Here is a 22,231-nt window from a genome sequence, read left to right as displayed (position 1 = left end):
CCGGTGGAATTTGAGCCAATGTAGTATAGGGGTTGGGAACATTTGGGGCCCGTGGGACAATGGCATCATTGACTGCCTGCAGGTCTTGAACAAACCTCCATTCCTCCGGTTCACCGAGAATGTTTGCCTTTTTGACCGGAAAAATGGGGGTTCTCACCGGTGAGTTTTCACAGGGAATGATCACTCCAGCCTTTAGGAGGGGTTCAAAGACTGGAGTAATTCCTTCGATGGCCTCTGATTTTAACGGGTATTGCGCTCTGCAAGGACGACTCTCAGACTTCAGGGTTATTCTTATGGGTTCACAGCCCTGTATGAGCCCCACATCATGTCTGCCCTTTGCCCACAACTCTGTAGGGACCATTTTTAACCTTGGGTCAGAGACTTCTATCTTAGGGAAACGCCAGGCTACCCTCCTAGGCTTTTCAGAGCTAGCAGGGTTTACCTGGACAATCCTACCTGCCCGAGTTAGCCAATTTAGTGTCTTCCTTTACGTCCGCATATCTGCATTGAACCAGATACCTACATCGTCCTTGAAGATCCAATCTTTTGTTCTTTGTGCCTTTAGCACCCATGGTTCCAAATCCTGCCACCGGACATCTTCACCAGTGACACGTGAGGAGTGGAGATAGGGTCTACTTGCGGTTATAGGTAAGTTCACACTGACTGCATATCTGTGATCACTCCAATAAAATTCACACAACAACAATAGATCTGGTTTGACCAATCTCCTGAACCACTCCTTCTCCTATGGTTAGTCAGGGCCATCGCAGTGTATGTGTGCTGTGCAGTGCAGCATGTCCCCAGCAAGAAAATCAGTGTTAATAGGATTAACATGGTTGCTTGCTTCCTGGGTGAGTGAATTGCTCACTGAACTTATCGCTCTCTGGCTTAATCACCATTCACAGACATACATCAGGGGTTGTGGGTCGTATTTTACAGCCTGTACTGGTAAATCTTCCCTTTGAACTACCTGCAAGCCTGGAGTACTGAGCAAATCCAACACCAGTCTCCCTATGAGATCCAGACCCATCAGTTTTAAAGGACAGAATTCTGATAACAAGAATGGGAATTGGAATGTTTCCCCATTACTAGTTTTGCACAATAGGGGTGCGGAAAATCTCTCTCGCACCATGACTCCTGGTGCACCCACTGTGTTCAGGAACCTTCTACTCATCTTTATTGGCATCGATTGTCTAAACTGGCTTAATTTAAGGACTGATATGCTGCCTCTGTATTTACAAAAAGGTAACTGGTGTACCTTCCACATAGAACAGAGGTAGACATCGATTTAGACACATCATTGTTACATTGAACATATTGTCCACACTTCGCAATCTCAGCATTCAGTATAGAGATGGGACATGTCTCAGTGCCCGTAAGGTTAGTAGAAAAGACTAGCAAAAACGAGCCTTCGTTTCCAAGCATAAAGGAAAGAGGCTTACCTGTACCTTGTGGGCTGCCCACTTCCACCTCAGCCTTCCCCTGTCAGTCACCCTGCTGTTCAGCCTCCAGGTCCGATTGTGGCTGTCTGTGCGGGCACAGTCTCGACCAGTGGTCCATTGCTCTGCAAACAAAGCACCAGCCAAATCTACCTCTGCTAATGCCACTTCCGCGACCCCCTTCCTCTTCAGTGATCTCTGCCTCTGCCTCTCTCTTTTCCTGCAGCACCTCCCTCCAACAGCTGGGTGACCATTTGCATCACGGTAAGCTGAGCTTTACGTACTTGCTGTCCCATCTTTAGTTTCTACTTACCCTTCTCCTGGGTAAGCAATTTTTCATGCTGTTCTATCAAATTCAGCTTTCCCACGTCCCAGGTTATACATGTGTCTTTTCATTTTTCGCTATTTCGTCCTTCATTCCATCGATGGGGCTGTTCCTCAGCTGTGCTTCATACGCTGGTGATTTCTGCCGCTGTTATGTCATCGGGTGGTCTCAGTCCACTATGGGCGTTATGGACTTCAATGAGGCGCGTAAGATTTTTGGGATACTGTCTCACCTTCTCATTGTTTACACATTGCAATTTTGGTCATATCCTTTCACACTGGAAATGCCTGCTGACAAAAGCATTAAAAGTCTCCGATCCCTTCCGCTTGCGGGTTGGTTGATCTGGCATGGATGTTTACGGCTGGCCAGTTATACTTGATTTTGGCGACATCAGCACCCAGTTTTCATCCCAGGAGAAGTCTCATCTCATCACAGAACTTGGTACAGAACTTTGTCACTTCTTCAGCAAACTTATTACCTCCAACCTCACGTGGGTCAGGCGGCAGCCCAGAGGCACTTTCCAAATCCTTCATGGTCCACGGTCGGTGGACCTGCACTGGGCACCCTTCTGGGCCTGCAACTTCAACCATTGGTGCTTGCAGAACTACCTGGTTAGATGATCGTATGCCAATACTCTCACCATCTGACTCATCATCCGTCTTGGAATGGCCGTCGTCATTTTGGGGTTATTGCTTCAATTGATTGTGGGTACGATTTACTGTCAGTGATTCAGCAGACTCCAAGGCAGCAGTCACTGACTCCACCGGGCAGATCTCGTGGGCGGGGGGGGGGGGGGGGGGGGGTGGGCTGTAGGTCTCAGAGGGCAGTCATCTAGGTCAGGATCTGGAACACATTTAAGACACTGTACAGCTTCATTAGGTTGTTTGCTGCACGCGTCTGCATGTGCGCTAGTGTTTGTATGCATATTTGATCTACCTTTTACTTGAGATTTCCTTTCTCAAATACTGATCCCTTTTCCTGCTGTATTTATTCTCTTATAATGAGTCTCTACATAGGATTACTTAAGTCACGACTCTTACCCTGACCCTATTCAATTCAAACCCCAGTGCTGGGGCGATCCACAGATTCCCAGTCCTCTCACACAAAAAGGGGCCAATTCAGCACTCGAGATGACGTGAAAGACCGTCAAGGCACTGGGGAATCTTCAGAATCTCACACAGTCGCGGGATCCCTGACGAGCCCCCAACTTTACTGTTGTGGAAATTAAATTGACTCGACTCAACTGCTAGCAAGAGCAAAGAAAAAGCTTGGGTTTAAAAACTGCATGCAGTGCCAGTTCACTTTGCAAAAATACCTCGTGTAAGGGAATGAGCATAATTCACATATTCTTCTTATACCATTCTTATCACACTCTCAAGGGCAAGGACTGGGAAGATACGAGTTGTTATTTTCTCATTCCCTTGCCGTGGACATAACTGGCCTTATGTTTTCCCTTAGCTTTTCGCTGAATTCGATTGCTTGCAAGGTCAGATTGAATGTTTACAAAATTCAACAAAGACAAGCTTAACACTTGGCTGCGCAGCTAGTGTAGGAGGGAGGGCTTCAGATATGTAGATAATTTGGATGCCTTTTGGGGAATGTGAAACCTGTATATGAAGGACGGGTTGCACCTGAACTGGAAGGGGACCAATGTCCTGAGTGGAAGGTTTGCTCGAGTGGTTCAGGAGGATTTAAACTAGTATGGCAGGGGGGGTGGGAACCTGAGCTATATACCGGTGGTGAGAGTTGATGGAGATGAGGCAATAGCAAGAGGTAGCGCAGCCAGTGGGAAGGATTTCCAAGGGATCGGTTAAAGTGCGTTTGCTTTAACGCAAGGAATATCAGGAATAAAAGTGATGAGCTTAAAGCATGGATCAGTACCTGGTGCTATGATGTTGTGGCCATAACAAAGACATGGGTTTCTCAGCAGCAGGAATGGTTGCTGAATGTTCCAGGGTTTACGACATTTAAAAAGAATGGGGGGGGGGGGGGGGGGGGTGGAGAGAAAAGAGGAGGGGGTGTAGCACTGCTAATCAGGGAGGGTATCACAGTTACAGAAGTTACCATTGTCGGGGAGGGTCTGCCTACTGAGTCAGTATAGGTGGAAATTAGGAACAGTAAGGGAGAAGTCACCTCTTTAGAGGTTTATTACAGGCCCCCCAATAGCTGCAGGGAGATTGAAGAAAGCATAGGTTGGCAGATTTTGGAAAAAAGTGTGAATGTAATAGGGTTGTTGTAATGGGTGACTTTAACTTTCCCAATATTGATTGGAACCTCCTTCAAGCAGACAGTTTGGAAGGAGCTGTTTTTGTAAGGTATGTTCAGGAGGATTTCCTAACTCAGTACGTTGACAGGCCGATGAGGGGAGAGGCCATTTTGGATTTCTTGCTCGGCCATGAGCTGGGGCAGGTGTCAGATCTTGCGGTGGGAGAGCATTTCGGTGATAGTGACCACAACTGCCTCACATTCTACATAGCTATGGAGAAGGAGAGAAGCAGGCACAATGGGAGGATATTTAATTGGGGAAAGGAATCTATGACACTATCAGATGTGAGTTGGGAAGCATGGACTGGGAGCAATTGTTCCATGGAAAGGACACAAAAGGAATGTGGAGTCTATTTAAGGAACAGTTGTTGAGAGTGATGCATGTGTTCCTCTGAGACAGGCAAGAAGGGGTAAGATAAAAGGAACCTTGGATGACGAGAGCAAAGGAGCTTCTCATCAAAAGAAAGAAGGCAGCTTATGTAAGGTGGAGGAAGGAAGGGTCTTGCTCAGCTGTAGAGGATTATAGGCAGGTGAGGAAGGAGCTCAATAATGGTCTAAGGAGAGCCAGGAGGGGGGCATGAAAAAGGCTTGGCAGGAAGGATTACGGAGAATCCAAAGGTATTTTACACGTATAGGGAGGAATAAGAGAATGATCAAAGAAAGAATAGGGCCAATCAGGGATAGCATTGGGAACTAGTGTATAGCGTCTGAGGAGGTAGGGGAAGCCCTAAATGAGTTTTTTGCTTCTGTCTTTACTAAAGAATAGGACCTTGTAGTGAATGAAACCATTGAGGAGCAGGTAAGTATGATGGAATGATAGAGATTGAGGAAGTGGATGTGCTGAAAATTTTGACAAACATTAAGATTGACAAGTTGCCAGGGCCAGACCAAATTTGTCCTCGGCTGCTTTGGGAAGCGAGGAATGTGATTGCTTTGCCGCTTGCGAAGATCTTTGCATCTTCGTTCCCCACCGGAGTTGTACCTGAGGACTGGAGGATGGCAAATGTAATTCCTCTCTTCAAGAAAAGGAAACCACCAGCAATTACAGACCAGTCAATCTCACATCTGTCATCTGCAAGATGTTAGAAAGAATTCTGAGGGGTAGGATTTATGACCATCTGGAAGAACATGGCTTGATTAAATGCAGTCAGTACAGCTTTGTGAGGGGCAGGTGGTGTATCACAATTTTATAGAGTTCTTTGAGGACGTTACTAGACAAGATGGTGAGGGTCGAGTGGTGCATGTGGTGTATATGGACTTCAGCAAGGTATTTGATAAGGTTCCCCATGGTAGGCTCATTCAGAAGGTCAGGAGGAATGGGATACAGGGAAATTTAGCTGTCTGGATACAGAATTGGCCGGTCGACAGAAGACAGCAAGTGGTAGTGGAAGGAAAGTATGCTGCCTGGAAGTCAATTGCGAGTGGTGTTCCACAGGGCTCTGTCCTTGGGCCTCTACTGTTAGTAATTTTTATTAATGACTTGGATGAGGAGATTGAAGGATGGGTCAGCAAGTTTGCAGATGATACAAGGGTTGGAGGTGTATTTGACAGTATAGAAGGCTGTTGTAGGCTGCAGCGGGACATTGACAGGATGCAGAGATGGGCTGAGAGGTAATAGATGGAGTTCAACCTGGATAAATGCGAGTGATGCATTTTGGAAGATCGAACTTGAAAGTGGAGTACAGATTAAAGACAGGATTCTTGGCAGTGTGGAGGAACAGAGGGATCTTGGTATGCAGGTACATAGATCCCTTAAAATTGCCACCCAAGTGGACAGGGTTGTTAAGAAAGCATATGATGTTTTGACTTTCATTAACAGGGGGATTGAGTTTTAAGAGTAGTGAGATCTTGTTGCAGCTCTATAAAACTTTGGTTAGACCGTACTTGGAATACTGTGTCCAGTTCTGGTCGCCCTATTATAGGAAAGATGTGGATGCTTTGGAGAGGGTTCAGAGGAGGTTTACCAGGGTGCTGCCTGAAATGGAGGGCTTATCTTTCGAAGAGAGGTCGACTGAGCTCAGATGTTTCTTATTGGAAAAAAGGAGGAAGAGAGGGGACCTAATTGAGGTGTACAAGATAATGAGAGGCATAGATAGAGTTGATAGCCATAGACTTTTTCCACAGGGCAGAAATTGTTAACAAGGGGTCATAATTTTAAGCTGTTTGGCAGAAAGTATAGAGGGGATGTCCCCCTCTTCCACGGTTATGTTAGGGCCCGGGTGGCCTTGGAGAAGGATCACGCGGTGTCCACCAACACCCTGGAGTTGTTCAGGGAGAGGTGGGCGCCACAGGGAGTGGAGTGCATCATTTCCTCCCCCAACACTATTTTGATTTAGTCCCTGCCCTCCCCTTCACTGTTTGATCACACAGCATTGCTCTCTTTGTTGTGAAGGGCACTGCTTGTCACAGGCCACTCGGGTGTTTTCCTATTTTTCCTGGTGGTGGAAATTGAATAAAGATTCGTGCACTTTGTGTCTCTCACTGTGTCTCACACCTGCACACACACGCCATGGGTGCTGGGGAAAAAAATAAGCACTACCGCAGTTAGGCGGTAGTGTGGGGGAATAGAGAAAAAAAGAAAAGAACAGGAATGTCAAAAAAATATATATAGAGGGGATGTCAGAGGCAGGCTCTTTATGCAGAGAGTTGAGAGAACATGGAATGCGTTGCCAGCAGCAGTTGTGGAAGCGACGTCATTGAGGATATTTAAGAGACTGCTGGACAGGCATATGGTCACAAATTGGAGGGTTCGTACATTAGGTTTACCTTACGTGAGGATCAATGGTCGGCACAACATCGTGGGCTGAAGGGCCTGTTCTGTGCTGTACTGTTCTATGTTCTAAGCTGTCTCCTTGACTGCAGAACCCAGCAAAACGGTTTGCAAAGCTCAGCAAAGTATTAAATTTAGCAAAGCATTCTCTTTCAGATTTCACAATAAATGTTAAATTTTTTAAATTTCCCATTACAAAGACAGAAGTCATGATAATTTTTACTTAATTTTGTAATTTGTGTTGAACTTTTGTCAACAAAAAAACACAAAGTCCATTTAAAGGCTCCTGGTCTTGAACAAAGCAGATCCATGATGAGAACGACATGAAGGGACAAAAACCGAAACACTGGGACACCACATCACTAGATCAAAAACCTCTGAAGAAATATTGCCGCCAAGAACACCAGAAAAAAAAACGCTGGGCCAGCGGATTGAGAAGTTGGACAGAGGAAGGAAGTTGCGGTCTGGGGTGAAGCTCAATCTTCATTCAGAGAGAGGAGCAGCAGCAGTAGCTCCAGAAGCTCATGGTCTAGTCTGTATAGTAATTGTAACAAAGTCAGCCAGCTGGACATCGTCCCCGGCTGACAATATCACTGATGGACCTGTTGATCTGACACTCAGAGCTGACTGTGAGAAGGCTGTACGAAAGTCAAGAGCAGTGCATGCGTAAATAAAGAGAGTGACTTGGTGATGAGATAACAGCCTCTATGGAGTTATTTCAGTCTGAAATGCTGATTTACTTAGATCTGTACTTTCTGCTCCTTCTTGTTCTGGTCGGTTTAACATTTTCTACACTAACATTTCCTTTTATTGCCTAAATCACTAAACTTCAATTTACCACATCTTCCCAAATTTGATCCCTCGCCCCAACTATTTTGTTTCAAACCCTCTATACTTGGTAGGACCAAGCATCTGCTTGGGCCCTCAGACATAAAAACAGAAGTAACAGAATAATTACTTCAGAATGGCACATCCACTAAAATAGCAGAAAGTAAGACTTAAGAATGAATATAGCATTGGCACACTGTTACGCCTTGAAGCCGCAAACAGAGGTTTGAAAACACCAGGTAGTAATGTTAAATAATGCACACTGCAATTTTATTTGCTTTTTCTTTCAAAAAGCTTCACAGACCACAGATTGTTAATTCACTGGAATAGGTGTGGAAAATATTTTGACAACTCTAGCTTCAGTGATGTAAGTTATCTAGCAAGAAGCAAAGGAAAACGTAAACATTTACTTGACATCTAGTGTATTAGCCAGAACCTCAATACCTTGTCCACCTTACTACACCATGGTCTACCAGCACAGTGCATTGCAACTTTTGTCAAATTTTTATAAAATGGAGGTTGATCTCAATGCTCAAAATGAGAAAATAAATAGGCTGATAATAGCAGTAATGAGAAAAAAAAACAATGACATGAAAATCAGTAGGGTTGATTTATAAAATATATTCATAGAATAGAAACCCTAAAGTGTGGGCTGAATGGCCTGCTTCCACCGAGTCTACACCAACCATCCAAAGAGCATCCTACCCAGACCCAACCCCTCTACCCTATCTCTAACCCCACATTTACCATGGCTAACCCGCTCAGCCTGCACATCCCTGGATATTATAGGCAATACACATCTTTGGACAGAGGGAGGAAACTCATGTAGACACACTGAGAATGGTGACTGTGTGGAACTTGCACAGAGTATGGAATCAAACTCAGATCCCTGGTGCTGAGAGGCAGAAGTGCTAACCACTGAGCCACCAATAGATCATCAATTATTGCAACGAATTACTAAAATTTTAATAGCTAAATTAGGTTAGAAACCTAATTGCATTAATATTTGTAGATAGGAAAATTTCAAATAAAGAGCATTATTAAAATTTGAAAGTTTAATTTGCATGAGCTGTCAATTTCAAAATCATAATTTTTACAACAGCCAAGTTGAAAGCTATTTTACTCATCCCATTACAGTGATTAAAATAACACATTGGATTACTTGAATGCTTTGCATAAAAGCCAATTGACAGGGAGGATTCGATAGCAGTAATAAAGTTGCTAATTGATTGGAGATGATGATGATGATGATGTCAGACAAAAAAAACCAGCAGGTATTTTATAGGCATGAAATTCTCCCTCAACAATTAGGTAATCGGTGCATCCAATGGCAATTATTAGGAAAATCTTCCCATTAATGATGGCAAATTATTACACATCACTATCCTTTACTAAAGTAAAGAACCCAGCTGGGAGAGCACTGTTACTTTGCATCAGCCTCATTTGGTTAGGCTTGCCTGAAACTTATTTTTTTGCATGACCCTGAGCATTTACATCAGCTGTGAGCTAATCACCATTCATGTCCCAAAACTGGCTTTTGGTCACCCACCCAATCTTTCCCTTGTGGCAGAAGCAATGCTACTTGATTTTGTTTTTTTTTCCCCATCTAGTCTGAAGCACTTGAGATATGCACTTTATGATATTTTCTATGTTGAAAGTCATATGAAAACAACTGCATTGTCCTGCATTAGGATTTTTAGAAGTTGCTGCTGATAGATTATTTTCAGAGATCGGCTAGTCAAAATACATCAAGAATTTAGTAAACTAGTAGATTGGACAGCATAACAGCTGAAAAAACAAGTTACAAAATTTTAAAGAGTTTAAAAAAAAGTACATTACTGAACACAAATTAAGCACAGTAGACCTAAAGACATTTTAGACAGGACACATTTTAGAAAATAATGTCAAATACTATTGATTTTGCTGAAATCTTGGAATAACATGAAACAGCACAAATCCACCAAAAGTACACAAAATAATTCAATAGACTTCCACAATTGAGCTGTATGCTAGACTTGGGTCAAAATGCAAAGGATCAAACATCTGACTACCCTTAGAGTACGAATTCATTCAAAAGTCGTCATTTTAAACAAGGTGATATATATTCAAAACTCTGCAGTGATATCAGGAGATGATTCATGCGTGCTTCAGTCGGACATTTTCTTGTTCCTTCCCTTGTGCTCACACAGCCCAAAAGAAGGTTGCGGATTCACATCATTTGCAGATTGATGTGCTCATGTATTTAAAATGAGCAGAATTAAATTTAAAAAGTGCTGAGATAACATGATTTCAACATTGATACATACTGGGACAGAGTCTAGGAACTAACTGCAAAGAATAAGGTGTGAATTTGGGATGTCACAGGCATGTAGTAGCAGAAAAATATACTTTAAAAAAAATGTAAATATTATAGTATTAATCTCAAAAGGTTACCAATCCTCAGATGAAGACCATATGATAATAGGAGAGGGAGTAAATAAGGCATATAATTCCCTTTTGTAAAGTAACTAGCACAGTTATCTTTGAGACATTAGGATTTATGTGGCTTAAGAATACCGAAACAATTTACAATCGCCTTAAAGTAACAAGTAGCGCACATGATGACTCCCACGGACTTCCCGCAATCGGTGGCAATGTCGCAGAATATTTAAGATTACGTGAAATTTCTTGTCAACCTTAAGGTGTGAGAAATCCTTTATATCAGCTTCTACAAAGAAATATTGACCTGCAGAAGATAAATAGAGAGAAATGATATATTTATAGATAATTGCTCTGGCTCCGGAGAGTGTACAGAAAGCTATAATTGACATAGATAACTAATCAATCATAACCAGGCACTTGAAAACGTAGCCTCAACGATAACTATCTTTTCCTAGAACAACTCGGAAATTAGATACCTTGCTTGCGTTTGTATAGCCAGTTTAAAAGTTTAGCTCAGGATAGCCTAAAGAGATTTCAAACTTAATTTCAGTTTTTGAATAAAAAAACAAACCTTTGCATGTGTCTGCTTAGCTTAACTGTTTGGCTGAGAGGATTAAGTTCAAGCCTCAGTTCAAGACTTCAGCATAATCTGGTGTACTTCATGTGTTTCCACACTGAATTCCATTTGCAGCTACTCTGCACACCTGATCAGCCCTTTGACATTCACCTGAAGCTTATGGCAGTCATTGACACGGTTTATCATCTTACCGATCCTTGCATCATCCTTCTTTCCATTCATCATAGCCCCTACATTTGAGTCCAAAGTATTATGCATATGCCTCAAAAGCAGAGGCCCAAGCATCAAGCCCTGCAGAACCCTACTGGAAACAGATCTTCAGTAAAAAGAAATATCCCTCTACAATCACCCTCTGCTGGATGCCTCTTAACCAAAATGGGATCTAACATGCCACTCTGCTTTAAATTCCATGGGTTCTTACCTTCTTGAACAGTCTGCCAAGAGGGATCACATCAAAGTTCTTCTGTTATCTTCTCAAAGAACTCAAATGAAATTTGACAAACTTGACAGTCATTTAACAAATCTATGCTGACTATGCCAGAATAATCTCCTTCTTGCCTCCTTCTACAACCTGCAATACTTGCTATTTGGACCTGCAGATTTATCTGCTTTTAAAGTTACTAACCACAAAATTATATCTTTTCTCCCCCCAACATCTGAGTTTTCCACACTGACAACTATATTTGGTACATCCTTTTCCATTATAATACTCAAAGTATTAATTCACCCCTGTTTTCATATTTTCTAGGTCCACACATAGATTCTCTCTATAGCTCCTAATGGGTCCTACTCTTTCCCTAGTTATTCTCTTGTACTTCTATATTGAAAAAAAAAGGACCTTTGGCTTTTCCTTTATTCTATCTGCAAATACTCTCATGCACACACTCTGCCTTCCTAATTTTCTTGTAAAAACACACCCTGCTCTTTTAAAATACTCATCTCCATATTGAGCCCTTTGGTACCTACTACTTACTGATCTTTTCTTTATTCTAATTTTTGTGTTCCTTGATCCTAGGCTTCTCTGGTCTTGTCCCAAACTTCATCCATACATTAGTAAACCCATTTGCCCTGCACTCTTATTACTTCCTCCTTGAAGGACTCCCATTGCTCTGACAGTTGTATCTGCAAATCACTGCTCCCAGTCCACTTGGGCCAAATCGTAACTTATTTTAGTACAATTAGTCTTTCCCCAGTTTATTCTTGGCCCATTCCGTAACTACTCCAAACCTTCAGTGAGTAATTGCTACAGTTAAGAGTTCTTAGAGCAGAAGGGTATCTGGTTCTCACAATATTCAAAGTTACTACACGAGAGAAATAATGGGTGTTGGAAATGAGAAATAATCCAACACATCTGGCAACATCTGTGGAAAGTCTGAAATGACTTGTCTTCAGGCTTGTCTTTCTATTCTGATTTTTTTAAAAAAAAAGAAACTTGTGCAATGTCACTGAGCAGGTGACATCTTAAACAGCCCTCATTGCTCATACAACCAGTTCTTCTATACGGTAATGGTTGCATTCTTGTAATTGCATTCCAGCCAACAGGTTTTAAAATTTTGCACTTTACAAATAGCGTCCCCAATTCATCAATCATATTAGTGAATTTGCATTGAAGAAACGTGTGTTATAGGAGAACAACCTGTAGTATAAAGCCGTAAAGTGATGAAAAAAAATCAACACAGCAAATTTGTGGAAACAAAGTTTCGAAGACATGTCAGATCAGACTCAAGATTCCATTCTCTTTCCACATATGCTGCCAAACTTGCTATATTATTTCACTAACATCTTCGAAGGAAGGAAATCTGCCAGCTTACTTGATCTAGCCTACATGTGGCTCCAGGTCCTCAACAATGTGGTTGACTTTCAACTGCCCTCTAAAATGGCCTAGCAAGTTACATGGTCTAAACACAATTAGAGATGGGCAATAAAATCTGGTCTTGGTAGTGATGTCCATATCTTATGAATGAATAAAAATAAACAAGGCCAGGATGGATGAATGAACATGGGTACACTGTGCACTTTCTACTAGCCAAATAAAGTTACTTAAATACTCCCAACTATTGTTCATTGCGAAGAATCATCATCATGAATGGATTAGGAACAAGAATGCAGTTCAGTTCAGTTCAAATGCTCACGTTAAGATGGAAACAGTTTATATTTCGATTGCCTGAAATGAATATCTCTGGAAGCTCAGCTGAGACTAATGCTCATTTACATTATAACCTTCGTTGAAGTTCTCTTCCACTTTTTTAAAAAATGAACGGTAGTGATTTAAGACACGATACAAATTAAAAAAAGTTTAAAGAACATATTCATTCATCTTGATTCTGTGTCTTATTCTTATTTGTACCTTTGGTTTCCTTGGTTTCTTGTTCTTTAAAAGCATGATATTGGTTACGAGTAGTATTCGACATTGATTTCATTGGCTGGTTTAGGATCTTGTACTTGGCTTTCACAGTAGCATTAATCTCCTTAATCACAGCATTGATCTGATCATAGGTCATTCGCCCTTTCATATATCTAGAATGCCAATAAAGTCACTGTCAAATGGGAACTGAGGTGTTAAAATACATGCATGTTCCAAAATGATTAAATGACGAATAAAATAGAAATTTCCAAAGATAACAAGATGTAAAAGATAACAAGACATTCTTTAGGAATTGCAAGAACAAAAACAGAAACATACAAAACATGCTACTGTGAATGATGTTCCAAAGAGATCTAAATTTTTCTCCAAGATCCAAGGGAGAACAAATCAGTACATTGATCTTAGCCTCTAATCAATGCTGCTCAGAATGTGCCTAGAATGATAATATTTTGAGATCTTTTAATGAAAGCTTAAAAATATAGGCTTCCAATGCTACTAAAAACATCATAATTATAAATCTTGATCAGGATTCAGGACCAGCATGTTCCTGCCAGGATGAAAGATTCAAGATAGCAAGATTCAGGAACCCAGGATGACAAAAGATATTTGCAAGGTTAACCAAAAATGGGGAAAAAAAAAGAGGCAAATTTAAAGTTTAGGAAATGGAAATCAGATAGACAGTCCTGAATTAGGAGGGCTACATTGGGACATGGAATGTCCTTGGCAAGTAAGATTAAGGGAGGTTCCCAAGGCATCGTGTGTGTATATTGGGAGTAAGAGGGTAGCTAGAGAAAGGGTAACTCTATCCAAGGACAAGAGAACAACTTTATGCATGGAGCCAGAGGAACTGCACGAGATCCTTAATGAGCACTTCACATTAGTATTCACTAAGAAGGACATAGATGGTCATAAAATTTGGGAAGGCTATGTTGATTTCTAGGGCATGTTGCTATTGAAGAGGTGGTGGTGTTGGGTGTCTTAAAACATTAAGTACTCAGGGCATGATGGGATTGGTCCCTGGATACTGAAGGAAGCAAAAGGAAGAGAGATTGCTGGGATGTTGGAAGAGATCTTTATAGAATTGTATAATTTTACAGTAGAGAAGGAGGAGGCCACTCAACCCATGTGTCTGTATTTGCTCTCGAAAAGAGATTTCCCAGTTAGCCCCACTCTCCAAAATGTGTGGTGCTGGAAAAGCACAGCACATCAGGCAGCATCTGAGGAGCAGGAGAATTAACATTTCCTGCATGAGCTCTTTATCACTTTCCTGAAGAGCCCATGCTCAAAACATCAAATCTTCTGCTCCTCCAATGCTGCTTAACTAGCTGTGCTTTTCCAGCACCACACTTTTTGACTCTGATCTCCAGCATCTGCAGTCCTCACTTTCTCCTTGTCCCACTCTCCAGCCATATTTCCAAAGTCCTCTAACTTCATCACTTTCAAACATATATTTATTGAGTTCACTTTTCAAACCTCCTATGGAATCCACCTCCACCACTTACCCAGGCACATTCCAAATCCTAACTACGCAAATCATCTCAATTCTAGCTCTCTCATAGACAATTTTGAATTGGTGACCCTTAGGTACTGACATACTGAAACAAAATATCCTTCTTTACCCTGTCAAAATTGTTCATAATTTTAAAATATCTCAAAAGGTTAGTTATTCTCCTTGGAGCAACAAAAGTTAAGAAGTCTAATACCCATAATCGTTGCTTGTATCTAAAAGGAAATACTGTTTAAAAAATACATTTATCTGTTTTAGCGATAGACCAGGTCATAGAAGACTGGAAAATAGCCAAATGTTGCTCCTTTGTTTAGGGACAACAGGGATGATCCAGGAAATTAGAGGAAATTATAGGCCAGTGAGCCTTACATCAGGTTGGGAAATTAGAGGAGAAGATTCTTGGGGACAAGACTTACTCACATTTGGCAAAGAATTAACTTATTAGGAACAGTCAGCATGGTTTTGTACGGGGATCTGGTTTCATAAATTTGATTTGAGTTTTTTGAGGAAGTGACGAAGATGATGGAGGAGGGTAATGCAATTTATGTGGTCCATATGGACTTTAAATTTAAAGAGGCATTTGGACTGACATGAACAGGCAAGAAAATAGAGGGGTACAGATCGTGTGTGGGTAGATGCAATTATTTTAGAATGCAATCATAGAATAACGGGTTCCAGAAGAAGCCATTCTGCATTCAACAATTCCCTATTGGTAGACTGACCCAGAAGATGAAGTCACTTGAGATTTGGATGAAAGGGACCAATCCCATCATGCCCTGAGTACTTAACTCAATGTTTTAAGACACCCAACACCACCACCTCTTCAATAGTAATATGCCCTAGAAATCAACATAGCCTTCCCAAATTTTATGACCATCTATGTCCTTCTTAGTGAATACTAATGTGAAGTGCTCATTAAGGATCTCGTGCAGTTCCTCTGGCTCCATGCATAAATTTATTCTCTTGTCCTTGGATGGAGTTACCCCTTCTCTAGCTACCCTCTTACTCCCAATATACAGTTTAAGTTAAAAGTAATCTTAAGAAAGATCTACAAAAAATGTATTTCAAACAAAAACAGAAATTGCTGGAGGAGTGGGAACAGTGAGAACTGTTCTGAAGAAGGGTCATTGGATTTGAAATATCAGCTCTGCTTTCTCCCCACAGATGTTTCCAGACCTGCTGAGTTCCTCCAGCAATTTAGATCTGTTCCAGATTTCCAACATCTACAGTTCTTTGTTCTCTTTTAAAATGAAACTGTTGTTCTGAAACTTACCCAGGTACCTGATTAAATTCCTCCATTAACAGGTATTCAATTTCACGAACAAAATGTTTGTTCTTCGCAGAATTCTTTTCAGGTTCAGGATGAGCAGTTACTTCTTGGACTTTTAGATCTTTTGCAGGTACTGTGCTGAAAATTAAACAAAAATTCTCAGTGTTAAGTTATAAATCACACCAGAATAAACATTAGTGCTAAGGTTTATATAAAAGATACAAATTTTCAAGGACCTTTCAAACACAATTTAGGATTAATTGGTGTCTTGAAGAGCTTTAAATAAATTAGGATGTGCAAAGCATCAAATCATAGATAAATTAAATTACTCAATACAACAATTATTTAGTTGAATTGAATGAACAAGTGCTTCCATAAGCTGGCTTCCTAATGCAAGTACAAAGCGAAAGAGAATGCGAGAGACCATTGAAGCCAAAATAAAAGGATCTGCGACAAAGAGCTTGATGTCATGCGCAGATTCTAAGATTTTACAGGTGAATGAGGTAAGCAGCATTGGGAAGTTGCAAAAGGCAGTTCATTGCAGGTAGTAAAGATACAGGAAGGTGAATCTATATAATAATTTCTTGAGACCAAACAATATTTACAAATGTTACTCATTTTTCCATGCATTTTCCTTGGGCATTCTTTATACAAACTTTTCTTCATTCAAAGCAAAAAAGTACATGCTGTGTGCATTTACATTCCTCTACAAGAGTTGCATTCAGAAAACCTGTAAGTTTTACTGGCCAGTGCAAATACTTAAATGGAATGATGAGACTACTTTGATGATTAAATAATTTAGGTCATTCTATTGGTCTTATTTACGAGATAAGGTCGTACTTATTCTTCCCCAGATAATTACAGCATAAATCCAAGATCCAGAAAGATGGAAAGAAAGTTTTCAGAAAACAGTATAGAATGAATCCAATGCAAAGGCAACACGTGTAGCAAATAGGAAAGAATCCATTTATAATTGAGGCTATGACAACTGGAGGACACTGCAAAACTCTTCATATGCAACAAAGGAGCCCTGAAAATGTAGTTGTAACTGAATGAATGACAGATTAAAGAATCTTAAATATGTACAGCAAGATAACATGAACAGCAGTGACAAAATAACCTGTTTGATCAATATTGAGGGAGGGATATATGCTATTTGCAGAGTAGAACTCAACAACTCTTCCTCAAATAATGATTGAGGGGTCTGTCAGACAGCAGACCAACTCTACTTAAAAGTTCATCCAGAGGACTACATTTCTAATAAGGCAATACCGAAGTGTCAGGCTGGAATATGTCCTGACAGATGGGATTTGAATTCCCATGCTTTATGACTCAAAGACAAGAGTGCTACATTTGAGCTACCATTACACTAGGTGGTGTCACTTGTCCTATCTTTAGCTGCTCAGATGTGTTGTCATTTCTCCTCCGGCCTCTGCAGTCCTGTAAGGATATTGCTTGGTGACAGAGGAACATGCTTGCAGTTAGGAAGCTGTCAGTATTCCCACAATGTTGTTGCACCTGTTCTTTTTGTTAATAGAGATTATGTGTGGGGTAACGATGCGGCTTAAAGTAAGCTTGTTAAGTTATATTGCATCCTCTAGTTCATACTGAGGATAGCCAGATGTATTCATAATGGAAACAAGTCAATTACAAAGACTCAGCAAAGCAAACTATTGTTTGTAGTCTCTTTGGGCTGGTGTTGTGTTATCTCTTCATGTATGTCATTTCAATCAAATGGATTTGAGGAATCAAAGTGATCTCTCAATATTCATCCTTCGACCTAGTTCTGAAAATATGTTGATATTACTGTTGTAGTTAGGCTTCTGGTCAGTGATCTTATAAAGGTATAAATGCTAGAAAGCGGAGTTAGTGTTATGACCAAAGCTTCTATTTGCTTATATTATTGCTTACATGACTAGATTGTTACCTGCAACTTATCAGTCAAAGACTAAATGTTATTCCAGTCTTGCTGTTGAGGCTGGCATTGGCTTCCAGCATTGAGGAGCACAGAAGAGGAGTAGGTTATTCAATATGACCATGGCTGATAAAATGTTTCAATGCTTTTTATCCACCTCAACCACCTTATATGCCACAGTAATCAGAAATCTATCAAATCCATCAATCCCTACCTTAAAAATATACCCAAAAATGGAACTTCCATAGCCCTCTGGGGTTGAGAATTCAAACAATTCATAGTTGTCCCAGTAAACAAAAAATTCTCTTCAACGCAGACCCAACTGATACCCAAACAGATTTTAAAAATCTGAACGATCTCTGGTTCTAGACTCCCCAACAAGAAAAGTCTTATTTGCATCTGGTATATCTACCCCTTCAAGTGCTTTGCAAGTTTCAGTTAAGTCACTTCTTATTCTTGCATTGCTTAATCTCTCTTCAAAAGCAAAGTCCCACCATCCCATGAATAAATTTGTTGAAGCATCATTGCACTCCTCTGCAGCAATAATCTTTTTCCTAAGACAAAGAGACCAAATCTGCATACAATATTCCAGTATGATCCAATGAACCTCTGGAACAATTGAAGCAAGACTTCACTATTCCTGTACTCCAGCCCTCTTGCAATAAAGGCTACTACATTCCATTAACCTTCCTAATAGCTTGCTACACCTACATGTTAGCCTTCAGTGACTTGTTAACAAGGACAGCCAAAACCCTTCACACATCTATCTCCTACCATTCAAGAAACACTATACATCTGTTTCTCCTCCCAAAGTAAATAATTTTACATTTCCAAATCCTCCTGAAGGAGCTTTAAATCCTCTTCCACACCCTGTGCTTTCAACCACTTCATGTACTCCTGAGAAGTTATCAACTTTTAGTCCCATCCTTATTGATGCTAATTCCCTTTAACTCTGCATTCTCCCTAACCACTTGAATTTCTAATTCTGGGAGATCTCTTGCATCTTCCTCAGTAAAAAAAAACACAAACAAAGTAATCATTTTGCTTATCTGCCATATCTCTAATTCTCCATTAGAAAATCTGACTGCCTGAAATGGACCCACATTTATTTTAGCCAAACATTTCCTTTTATGTACAGAAATTTGTGAATTTTAGGAGTCTGATTTTATGAGTTTTGCTAGATTGCATTCTTATTCTCTTTCCTATTTCTTTATCAGTTTTCTCATCCTCCTTTATATGGTCAAATTTGTACAGCATGGAAACAGGCCCTTCAGTCTAACTTGTCCATACCGACTAGATATCCTAAATTAATCTAGTCCAATTTGCCAGCAATTGGCCCAAATCCCTCCTTTTCATACACACATCTGGACGCCTTTTAAATGTTGTAATTGTACCAGTCTCCATCACTTCTTCTGACAGATCATTCCATACACACACACACCACCCTGAGTAAAACAGTTGCACCTTTAGTTCCTTTTAAATCTTTCCCCCTCACCCTAAACCTATGTCCTCTAGTTCTGGACTCCCCCACCCCAGGGAAAATACCTTGTCTATTCACCCTATCCATGCTCTTCATGTTGTTATAGACCACTGCAAGGTCACTCCTCAGTCTCTGATGCTCCAGGGAAAACAGCTCCAGCCGATTCAGCCTCTCCCTATAGCTCAAATTCTCCAACCTTGGCAACACCCTTGTAAATCTTTTCAGAACCCTTTCAAGTTTCACAACACCATTCCCATAGGAGGGAGACCAGAATTGTATGCAATATTCCAGAAGTGGCCAACCAATATCCTGTACAGTCACAACATGACTCCCAACTCCTATACTCAATGTGCTGACCAATAAAGACAAGCACACCAAATGCCTTCTTTACTTTTGTCTGCCTTGGACTCCACTTTCAAGGAACTATGAAGCTGCATCCAAGGTCTTTGTTCAGCAACACTCCCAGGATCTTACCATTAAGTGTACAAGTCCTGCCCTGCTCTGCCTTTCCAAAAATGCAGCACCTCATATTTATCTAAATTAAACTCCTGTGTTGTATTCCAATAACTTCCCAATTCTCAGAATTACTGATAATTCTGGAAATTATTTAAGTTGTTTTCTTTTAATCTTATAGAATCCTGGACCACCTTTGTTATTCACAGCTCACTGATTTTTTGGAAGTTTTTTTTGAAACAATGTAAAGTTGTCGTATTGTGTTTATTAAAATATTAAAATATTGCGTTTCACCTTTGCACAATCATGCACTTTCATACATTTTCTCAGTCCAAAAAAAAATCAATTTGTGCCTCATGCCATCATAATTTCCCTTATCTAAATGTAACACCCTCGCTTCAGAGAGGACTTACTCACTTTCAACAGAATGTAAGATCATATACTGTGGTCACTCATCACTTAAAAAAAAAAAATTCATTAGTAATTAGATAATTTTCATGACAGAGTTACAGGAAGTACAGCATGGAAACAGAGCCTTCAGCCCAACTCGTCCATGCCAACCAGATATCCTAAATAATCTAGTCCTATTTGCCAGCACTTGGCCCTCAAAACCCTTCCTGTTCATAGACCCATCTAGGTGCCTTTTAAACAATGATTCCTGAAGAAGGGCTTATGCCCGAAACGTCGAATCTCCTGTTCCTTGGATGCTGCCTGACCTGCTGTGCTTTTCCAGCAACACATTTTCAGCTCTGATCTCCAGCATCTGCAGACCTCACTTTCTCCTCGCCTTTTAAAAAATACCATTGTATCAGCCTCCATTACTTCTTTTGGCAGCTCATTCCATAAACATAATACTAGACCTAAAATAGCCTGATGTCAAAGTTGTCTACTGCTTTAATGACCCATGCCTGACGCTTACCAGAAATTCCTCATCTTCAGTGCTCCATTGGTGTACCCAGCCTGATTCACTCATGCTACATGTTTTCTCATCTCCTGACTAATACTACAATCTGCACTACATTACTATTTGGTGGTCTACAAATAACTCCAGCCAATGTCAGCTACTCCTTTGCATTTCAGACATTTGCAAATAGATTGGATGTCTGATATGGTTTTCAGCTTCCATCACAAGGTTACAATATGAACTGCCTAGCCTCAGCAGAGCTCCTATTACTGTGGCTTCCTTCACTGTATCACTGACATTTGTGCTGGGGCAAAATTAAAGATTTTATAACTTTCTACAACTTGTTGACTTCAAGTCTCAAGTAATAAAAACTAGGCCCATGTTTTTTTCCAGCCAGCAGACACCAATAATGATGCTGTCAAAACCATTTACCGTTCAAGAAACATTGTTTCACTAAATTGCTCCACTAAGCTCTAGATAAACTTTAAAAGGGAATAAGCTTACAGGATTAAGGGGACATAGTGGAGTATGAGACTGAATGAATTGCTTAGAGAGCCACTATAGGCCAACATGGGACTTTAATATTTCATTACCTTCAAATCAACAACCATTCGTTAAGTCAGTTTTATCCCCTCTTACGATACTACTTCTCCTGGCTTTGTATTTGCTAATGGATTCCTAACACCTCTGAATTTCACCCAGTTCTGACAAATAATTTGACCTGAAGTGCTGGTTTTATTCCTCTCTAACAGATTCTCTGTGATCTAAATATTTCCAGCATGGTCATAAGCTTGCAATAGGGACTTCACAATTTCAACCAGCTCTTAGAACAAATGGACACAACATTTATCTTCAAACTCATGAAAAAAAATGCGCGACTTCCTATGATATTGTACATAGTGAGTCGATAAAGTGTGGCATTGGAGAAAGCACAGCAGGTCAGGCAGCATGAGGAACAGGAGAGTGGATGTTTCAGGCAGGACCCTTCATTAGGATCCTGCCCTAAACACCCACTTTCCTGTCCTCGGATGCTGCCTGACCTGCTGTGTTTTTCCAATACCACACTTTATTAACAGACTCTCCAGCATCCGCAGTCCTCACTATCGCCTAAATTGTACATGGAGAGTCAAGATCATGTGCAGTCTTCAGCTGCAGCAGAATTACATATAAAAAAAGGCAGTGTAATTCAATAACAAATTTGGAAATTTTATTTTTTCCCCCACTTATATTTCCTTTGTCAATAATGAAATGTGAACAACAAGCTTTTTTTCTTGTTCACTAATAAAAGTATTAATGGCAAGTTGCTTATCCCCAATTGCTCTTGAGAAGCGAGTTAACAATGTCTTGAACTGCTGTCCAGTCCAGTGTGTGTATTCAATTCTTAGGAGCCATAACATGAAATCAGAAGGGGCAAAAAAAAAAACAACCCTTTGGTTAAGGTCGGCTTCACCTACCTAGTTTCAGCAGCTTTCTTGGGTAGATGAGTTGGGATATTTTCTAGCAAATGATGTGCTTTTTCAGAATTTCTTTGGACTGCATTTTTCAGTTCCTATACAAATAATCAAAAGTCAAAGCCAGACTTAAAGCATTTGCCAATTGTACTTGTTCCTTGGTATTAAGCACGTCCAAACTTTCAAAAGCAATGCAATAATGAAAAATTTAACAAAAAAAAGTTCAAAGATAAAATCATAACAACTGAGCAGATGAAAATC

At 40.5% G+C, this 22,231-nt stretch overlaps 1 protein-coding gene across 4 annotated transcripts in view; it reads right to left on the bottom strand.

Annotated features, from left to right (window-relative positions):
• Positions 1-7,870: 7,870 nt before the first annotated feature.
• The window catches only part of ska1 (spindle and kinetochore associated complex subunit 1), a 32,368-nt gene continuing 18,007 nt past the window's right edge, over positions 7,871-22,231 (bottom strand). For all 4 annotated transcript variants that reach the window (XM_060828988.1, XM_060828980.1, XM_060828995.1 and 1 more), the window contains 4 exons: positions 21,974-22,068; positions 15,771-15,905; positions 12,973-13,142; positions 7,871-10,352 (listed from right to left, as the gene is read on the bottom strand). In XM_060828988.1, the coding sequence (XP_060684971.1) occupies positions 10,204-10,352; positions 12,973-13,142; positions 15,771-15,905; positions 21,974-22,068 (549 nt within the window). In that variant the 3' untranslated portion in view covers positions 7,871-10,203. The remainder of the gene's footprint in view (positions 10,353-12,972; positions 13,143-15,770; positions 15,906-21,973; positions 22,069-22,231) is intronic.

This window comes from Hemiscyllium ocellatum, chromosome 1 (genome assembly GCF_020745735.1).
Source record: "Hemiscyllium ocellatum isolate sHemOce1 chromosome 1, sHemOce1.pat.X.cur, whole genome shotgun sequence".
Classification (NCBI taxonomy): domain Eukaryota; kingdom Metazoa; phylum Chordata; class Chondrichthyes; order Orectolobiformes; family Hemiscylliidae; genus Hemiscyllium; species Hemiscyllium ocellatum.
Note: the sequence above shows the minus strand (reverse complement) of the source record. Positions and strands in the feature narration are given on the sequence as shown.